At 38.9% G+C, this 9,018-nt stretch overlaps 1 protein-coding gene across 1 annotated transcript in view; it reads right to left on the reverse strand.

The window, feature by feature from the left end:
• Positions 1 to 9,018, reverse strand: part of Tm9sf3 (transmembrane 9 superfamily member 3) — a 55,022-nt gene that overhangs the window by 13,500 nt on the left and 32,504 nt on the right. The window contains exons 8-9 of the mRNA XM_021191649.2: positions 7,644 to 7,738; positions 5,188 to 5,318 (exon numbers count right to left, since the gene is read on the reverse strand). Of these exons, the coding sequence (XP_021047308.1) occupies positions 5,188 to 5,318; positions 7,644 to 7,738 (226 nt within the window). The remainder of the gene's footprint in view (positions 1 to 5,187; positions 5,319 to 7,643; positions 7,739 to 9,018) is intronic.

Here is a 9,018-nt window from a genome sequence, read left to right on the forward strand (position 1 = left end):
TGTGTGTGTGTGTGTGTGTGTGTGTGTGTGTGTGTGTGTGTGTGTGAGTGAAGGGGGAGTGTGGAGCTTCATAGCCCAGGCTGGCCTTGACTTTATATCATCCTGCCTCTGTCACCAGCTGCTAGAATGTCAGTGGTCACCACCGGAGAAATGTATCACTGGCAGCCATTACTGTGTGCCAGTATTTCTTTGGCCCCTGCTCACAGCAGATGATTTCTATAACCACATTTCTAACTCATATTTTATAACTTTATTAAAAATCAGAAGTCTCAAATCAAGCATTCCAACCAATGGATCCCATAGTACGGGTACTACCAACTCAAAGATCTGAGAAACCTGTTTACTGTCCACAGAGTTTCAACATGCTAGCTTATAACTCTCCATTGTTTCTTGAGTTACTTCAGTTCTATAAAAAGATGTAGACTTGAAATGAAAAATGTGCCTCAGAAAGCTAACCTCATTAGAAAAAGCATTTTAAGAAAGCTGCAGACCAGTACTTCTCGTAGAGACATAGAGACATACAGGAGCTTTATTAAAGAAATATAGGACTAACTTAAGACTGCATCTCCAAAACTGCAGGGAAAAGCTACTGCAAAACCCAATATTCATTTCCAACAGAAACTCCTGACTACCCAGGAACAGCAGGGCTCTATTACCTGATGAAGGGCATCTAAGACAAGCAAGGGCTTCCTTAAGGGCACAGAGCTGAATGCCCTCCCAGCCTGGCAACAATCTGCACCGGCCATGTCTACCCAATATTGTACCAGAGGTTTGGTCAGTAGGATGAGAAAGTGAGAGAGAAGAAGAGGTGGAAAAGAAGTAAATCTTTATTCATAAGCAACTTAAAAATATATAGGGGGAAATGTAAGAAAGCAACTAAGACTTAAGAACTAATTTAGACATGTGTGGTGGTGGGTAGCTCTAATCCTAGCACTTAGTTGGTAGAGTCAAGAGATTGGGAGTTCAAGGCCAGCAGTGACTCTATGTATGAAGAGAGGACCTGTCTCTAAATAAACAATTAAATTTATTAAAAAGGGGCCAATGAAATGACTCAATAGGTACCTGTCACCAAGAGTTCTGCTCCCAGGAACCACATGGCAAGAGAAAACCAATTCCTGCAAATTGTATTCTAACCACAGAATCTTGGTTGCTATAACTGTTATACATTTTGGAATGACACTTTTTCCAAAGTTGATTTGGTTTCTTAATAACCTTTGCATTGTACTGATTTCTAAAACGGACTTTCTGACTGAGTCTGCATGGAATCTCTCTGTACCTTTATTTGGGGAAGAAGTGACATCTAAACAGGATGGATTAGAAAAACAATGCCTCTTAACTCACCTACGGATAATTATAAGGTCAAACTAGAAAAAATTATCAATATACTGCTCTTCAAATTTAGTGATTTTTTTTGCCCTTAAACAGAAACTCTTGAGAAAATTAAAAGGCAAGACATAACATAGAAGAATATTACTGAGACTACTGCTGCAAAACACTTTTAAGACAAAGGACTTCTATCTCCAATGTATAAAATACTCCTCTCATCTAATAAGACATACCCACTAAAATAATAAGGGCAGGTGGTTCAGTGGGTAAAAGGTGCCTGCTGCCAAATCTGACGACCACATTTGATTCCTGGAGCCTACACGGTGAAGGGCCATGCTCCCCTCTCTACCACACTTGCACACACACACACACACACACACACACACACACACACACACACACACATACACAAATGTAAAAAAAAAATGTAAAAAATAAGGCCAGGTGTGGTGCTGCGCACCTTTAATCCCAGCACTTGGGAAGCAGATGGATTTCTGCGAGTTCAAGGCCAGCCTGGCCTACATTTTAAGTTCTACCCAGACCCTGTCTGGGGAAAGAAAATGGGGGGGTGGGGGTGGGGGTGGGGGGAGATAAAATAGAAGCACAAAAGACTTCAATATCCATTAAAGAAGATGTATACACAAATAAGCAATCCTCCCCCACAAAGCCTTCAATGTCACTCAAGCACGCTGAGAAATGAACTCTAGGATTGCTGTACCCTGACTGGATGGCTACATGTCAGAGGACTAACTGCACCAAGTGCTGGAATTAGTGCGGAACAAGTGGAATCTTTCTTTTAAATTGTATGTGTATGGGGGATTTGCCTACAAGCATGGCTGTGCACCACTTGGAGAAACTCGCTTTGACAGAAAGGGAGAAAAGCACCCGCAGCAAACCCAGTGGACAGACTCCACCCGCACCACTGACAGTGTGGTCCGTGTATAAAGCCTTGGGAGCGTTACTCCACGCAAGAAGTAACTGGGCCCGCAATTTCTACTTAGTTCCTTTGAAAACCAACCAGGATAATGATTATGAAAACAATGTGAACTACAAAACACGCTGCCCCCATCAGAGCCAATCTCCTTAGATGATGTCTTCAGCATTCTGCAGCAAACTGTTCCTCAGATTCGACTTAAAGCACAGTGCGTACTGCACTGTAAGATCCCAATGCTCCACTCTGTGCACTCAGAGCCTTTTCTAGGACTCTGGCCACATTTCTTCATCTTGTCCAACAGGATGCCACTGTTTATTTTATGTCATTGTGTTCTTCTAGGCTTCTAAAACCAACTCAAATGGGGAAATGATGGTGTTCTAACCATTTTGCTTTAATGAATTTGTACTAGCTCACAGAGCTCATTACCCACTTCTCCATTCTTTAAAAAAATTAATACCAGTTCTAAAATCTTGTGCCTCATCAATATAAATCCATTTCGTTCTGTAAAGTGGAATCTACTTTCTTCCTTTTCCCCTAGAAAAGGAAATCTGGGTCCAGTTTCATGAACTTCCTGCTGTACGATACGCTCTCTGAGAAAACGTGCACACAAGCCAAGACACTTGGGCACTCCACACAGTCAAGTCCACGGCCTGGCTTTAGCTTAACTTCCTGCTCATCGGATGTTTCCTTTGCCTTTTCTTGTGTGAAAGTTATTTGATGAAAAAGAAAAGGAGGAAGAAAGAACTATCTTATCTGCTCCATATTCTGAGGCTTTCTTATGAGTCTCTCTATAAAATGCATGTGTTTACCTGGTCTTTACCCACAGTCAGCCAGCATGTTTCCACATGTCCTCACTACTGGGTACGTATTACACTTGGGCATTCTGTATGCTAACTACGTCTGAGAGGCAGCTTTATAGTCCTTATTATAAAGTACCATTAATTTGGCCTTCATCTCCTTACTGTGGTAATTTCTGATTATGTATCATGAATTTCCCATATTAGAATTTAAGTCCTCAAGTAATTTTTTCCAGTTATTGTTCAAGTAACCATGGGAGGACATCATCCTATATGTTTGTGAAACCTGATTTCTAAAGCTTATGAATATTTCTATGTTCAAGATTCCCATGCTCAGCTAAAACGGGCCTCAAAATGACAAATCAACACAAACCACCTATCACCCTTACCACCTGTTCTACTGCCTCACAGACAAAACCAGGAGAACTCAGGATTTATGGGTGCACGCTGAAGTGAACATTGTTTAGAGTAGAAAGGTGAGTAGCTCCCATGATACCCTGCAATTCTTAAACTACAACTATGGTTCTTTGAAAACCTGTAATTCCAAATTCAGTATATGAGGCTTAACAGGACACACAAGATTTCGTATCTACAATCCTTTCTCAAAACACCCTGGTAAACCTGTCCTGTCCCCATTCTCAAGTGCTATGAACCATTTACCCCCAAAGAGGCTCTTGTGGTTGAATCCTAGCTGGTAGGGATAAATAATGGCATTTAATCCAGTTACCTTGATCATGAGGGCTCTGATATAATCAATGTATCAACCCACTAATGGAATAATAATCTACTAGCAATACTGGTAGCAAATTATTGAAGGAGTGAAGGGGTCATGGAGAGAGACTGAGTCTTAACACCATGTGGCAGGGTTAAAGTCCCTGAAGAGGCTGCAGAGGCCACTAGTGAAGGAAGAAGACTCAGCTTCAGTGTTCAGCATACTGGAGACATCACAGAAGCAAGCAATCAGCAAGTAGGAACAGACCATAAGCTGTGTGTGCTGGGACAGGGAGAGCTTTCCAGTTTGGAGCTGCCTAATCCCTCTAGAGTCCAGATCAGTCTCAGATTCTGGACACTAAGTTACAATATTTAATTTATACTGTTAGATTTTGCGGGGGGGGGGGTTACTTTAATCTGATTGTTCCTATGCCCTGGTTCTCTCGTTTTTGGAAAGTATATAACATGGTTTTGATTTTATGGGAGCCTACAGCTAAAGAGACTCGATTTTAAAAGAGACATTGGGCTTTAATAGTATAAATCTTGGGGAACAAGAAGGGAAAGGTTATGACTTAAAGTGATATATGTTCACGTGTCAAAGGTGGTAAGGGGTAGAACGTCACTGTTAGCTTCAGTTGTTCACTTAACACATTTGAGAGGAATCCCAATTGAAGAACTATAACCATCAGACTGACCTGCAGGCATACCTGTGGGACACTGAAGTTGCAGTGCTCCGCCCACTGTAGGCAGTCAGTGAGCCCAGAAGCAAGTCAGGAAGCAGCACTCCTCCATGCTTGCTGCCTCCTCAGACTGTTACCTTGAAACCCTGCCTGCCCTGGCTTTCCTAATGATGGGTTTAACTTTAAGTAAACTTTAAGTAAAATAGACTCTTTTCTTGGTTTTGGTCAGTATTTTATCATAGAAACAAAAAAGGACCTCAGGACACTGACCACTCTAATACAACACTCATGCTTCTTGGTGTGTGTGGTTTTTTTTCCTCTAAAATATACTCATTCATTAGTTCTCTCCCATTTTTAATACAAGTTATGATATCGACTTTTGTTTTTGTTTGTTTGTTTTGTGACAGGGTTTCCCTGTGTAGCCCACATTGTCCTAGAATTCACTTTGTAGACCAGACTGGTCTCAAACTCAGAGATCCACTGCTTCTACCTCCCAAGAGCTGGGCTTAAAGGTGTGCACCACCACCGGGCTTAAAAATCAACAGAATCAAGAAAATGTAGGGAACCTTATGTTTATATGTAACCAATAGTTTTTGGAGCCTAGCAAAAACTTTCTGAGACTCAACAGGGACTGGTTGAAACTTCAGAACACCCAATAGGAGGGGACTCTGGAGAGGCAGAAGGCCTTGCATTAGAATGGTTGTAAGCACTGTTTAAAATTAAAGTTCAAGTAACTTACCATTGTTCCAAAAGGAATGGCTCTAGAGGCATGGTAATAAATGGCTATAAAGTTGATGAAGAATGCAGTGCCACACACCATAGCTGGGATAAGGAATGCCCCAATAAACATCTGCTTTATCCATCTCCTTCCTGAAAGAAAAGAGATGCTATAAAAAATTTGAGCTACACAGACAAACATGCAATAATGTTTAAAATATATTATGTAGTTCCATATTATAAACTTAAAAATTTAATGCAAAGGTTATTAAACCTGATATGCAAATAATTATTTCAATCAATTATCTAGTAAAGAGCAATCCAACTCTTCGGTTTATAAAGTGGCTGTACGCAGTGAGAGCACTGATCTGTCATACGAGACTCCGATGGCGTTGTCTTGATTTATAAAGTGGCTGTACGCAGTGAGAGCACTGATCTGTCATACGAGACTCTGATGGCATTGTCTTGATTCTGCCATTGAACTGTCCTGACCTTTTGTATGTCATTTGTTACGGTTTAAATATAAAGCTAACTTTTTCTAATTCAAATTCTGTCACAGATTTTTAATGCTTGGTGGTAGAGTTACCACCACAAATCTTAACATTCCTCCAAAGAAACTAATTCTGAACTTTCTCTTCTAGTTCATTTTTACAGTTCTTTTTTACAGATGTTTCACGAATCCTTCCTTTTCAATGTCCAGCATTTGAAGTAATTAATTATAGGGATGACAACTAACGTGAAACATTTGTTCAACTTTTTAAATTCCAATCCATCCTGACACTTCACAATCTTCCCTGTGCATTGCTTTATCCTCTCGGGTGCAGACACATACAAATGAAATTCTGTATCTACTATAGGTCCCTCCTCCCCACGTGTCTCACCCAATACAATCAGTTGCTCAGACATCTGTGTTAGTGTCCTACTGCTCCTCACACCTGGGAGGCTCCAGGTTATCCCCAGGTTCAGACTGGATCTAGAACACTATTCTGTATTCTGTATGCTGGGGTCACTGAAAAGATCTGAAGCTGCACTATAATGCAGACCTGAGATCCATGAAATATTCTCAACTCTCTGAGCTGACTTCTTTATTCACCTGAATTATTAGGGATTGTTCAGACAAAACTATCAGCACACAGTCTCAATCAGAGCATGATCTTTAAATTACACTTTGCTAGATCTAACATTCCTAGTCCTGAGCTTGTCAACATTTAAGAACAGGTACAGTACAAGGAAGTGTGACAAAGTGTTCTTAGCTTACAATCAGACAAAAATCTGACTCATAGACAGACATAAATACATTTCCTACTTTAAACAAAGTTGTTTCTGCTGTGGAGACTTCAGAATCATAAGCAAAACAGTTTGGCCTAACTAGTTTCCAGTAGGACAAGTTACATTACATTAAGCGCCCTCACTTCTTTGGATATTATTCTGTATGTCAGCACTTATCTCCTACGTCTCATGATAGACTTAAGAGTTTGAACATCTAAATAAAACAGTCAGGAATAGATAATAATATTCTACAGGCCATGGAAAGAACTGCCTAAATCAAAGGCATTGATCACATTATATCTAGTAAAATCTACAAAATAGGCAATGGTAACATGGCCATTCAGGAGGATGTTAAATGATCCTACGCTTTGATTTCCTACCACCTATAACAATTTCCTGGCCTCAGCTAGTCTTGAATTTGAGGAAATCCTGCTGATTCAGCCTCGAAAGTACTGGGATTATAGATATGTGCCACTGTGCCCAGACCAACCCTCCTTTTAGTAGATCGCTAAATATATTCAGACACAGATACACAGACAGACAATATAATGCAAGGCAAAGTCACCTAATGCTGACAATGCTTAAGTAGGCTGTGAAAAAAATCACAGTAGACAAGGTCTTTCAAAAACCTTTCATTCATAAGTGAAAATATGCATACTTATCAATGCAAGTACATTTCTGACCCTCAATATTACAGGTCTAGAATGAAGGAACTTTCACCTGAGAAACTATGACACAAAATCTTCATGAGGAATCCTTTGATGAATACTGTTTTCTAATCTCCTACCACTGCCTACAAGCTTTAGCCATTGCCATTAAACATACTTTTATATTCACCCATGAAATATAACTTTAAGGATGAATATAAGGCAGGCTCACCTGGAGCACATCTAGGGAGCTAGGTACCTCAAAGAAACATAACATCGATAATTTTAGAAATACTCTTGTACATATTCTTTGGGGCTAACTTCACAATGGAGAAGATTTATTAATTATTCATAATCATAATTTTAGGAAATAAAGCACAAAGTTTACATAAAAATAATCTAGAAAGCATAACAGATTTGATAGAGGTTGTACACATGGTGTAACAAGGGCCTTTACTATCTGTACAACCTATACTGCCCATTTAAAATTTCAAATACTTCACAGTAGAAGAATAGCACCAATAAGTAAAGATGCAAGAGTACCACCTCCTGCATTAGTTACCTCCTTGTCTAGCATACAGACTTCCTCCAAAGTACCCGTTCACTGGAGACGTAGCAGCATAGACAAATATGGCTGTGCTGAGCATCGATCCCCTCCTGCAAAGGCATAAACATATGTATTATAAATTAAAACCAGAAAAAACATGGAGTCTGTCCCCTCAGATCTACTTAACACAAACAGAAAAACATCCCATCCTGGATTGCAGGAAACCATAAAAGAATTCCCAGTCAAAGGTAAACTGAAACCATACCAAGTTGGGTCTACTTCTGTCTAGTCTACAGTTGAATTTGCAATACAATCTAAACAAACACTTTTCATTTCTTTGGCACCAATGGCAAGTCGGAACTAAAATTCTATTTATAACTCTGTAAAGCAGTTCCATCATATGAAATGGGATATTCTGTTTAAAAACAAACACACACATACTTATTAGAAATAAAGTTCAAGTAGGATAGTTTGTATTAAATGCTACTATTTTAAATGACATAACATGCTAAGACTTACTTTTTTTCTGTAAAAGTTATTTTTAAAAGTATCTACTGGTCCACAAGGCAACCTTATGTCAGCCTGACAATCTAACTTCTTCCCAGTAATGGTATCTAAAGAATTAAACCAACCTTCATGCTGAGTAAATCAATAATAATAATAAAAAATTTAAATATGCCCAGTTGAAAAGAAAAATATTAAAATAAATGACAGTTTAATTTGCTGCAAAATAGAAATATTTACAATTTATTAACGCCTTCCATACTTCAGTCTACTAGTTTTGCAATATGCAGCATCTGTTCAAACACCTGTGCTCATTTCCATAAGTGGCTGCAGAAGTAAATGAATTAATGTAAAACACATCTCAACAGTGAAAATAAAAACACCACAGGGTTTCATCTCTATCCATCTTCAACTAAATCCAAGTGCAAAAATTTGTCATTCTCAAATTAAAAGAATCACAGATCTCAAAATTAATTAGTTAAAAAAAACAATCAAATCTGTTTTTCCAAGAACTCAAACATCATTAAGTGCTAATTCAGTCCTTCCTCACAAAGACTAACATATATGACCCATTCTCTTTATAAATATGTTTGTTAAAGGCAGATATAAGTATAAGCACAAAGAAAATACAAAGGGCTAGTTTTAGTGTAAGATGAGCCTAATACCAGGCAGAAGTTCTTACTATCAACAGAAGGAGCTCAAAAAGGCCGGCCTGGAGTCCAAATGACTTCCGGGTTAAGTTTGCCATCTCCAAGCAGAATGGTTTTAACACTCAGATCTACCTTCTGTTTTCTTTCTTTCTTTCTTTCTTTCTTTCTTTCTTTCTTTCTTTCTTTCTTTCTTTCTTTCTTTCTTTCTTTCTTTCTTTCTTTCTTTCTTCCTTCCT

This window comes from Mus pahari, chromosome 1 (genome assembly GCF_900095145.1).
Source record: "Mus pahari chromosome 1, PAHARI_EIJ_v1.1, whole genome shotgun sequence".
Taxonomy (NCBI): Eukaryota; Metazoa; Chordata; class Mammalia; order Rodentia; family Muridae; genus Mus; species Mus pahari.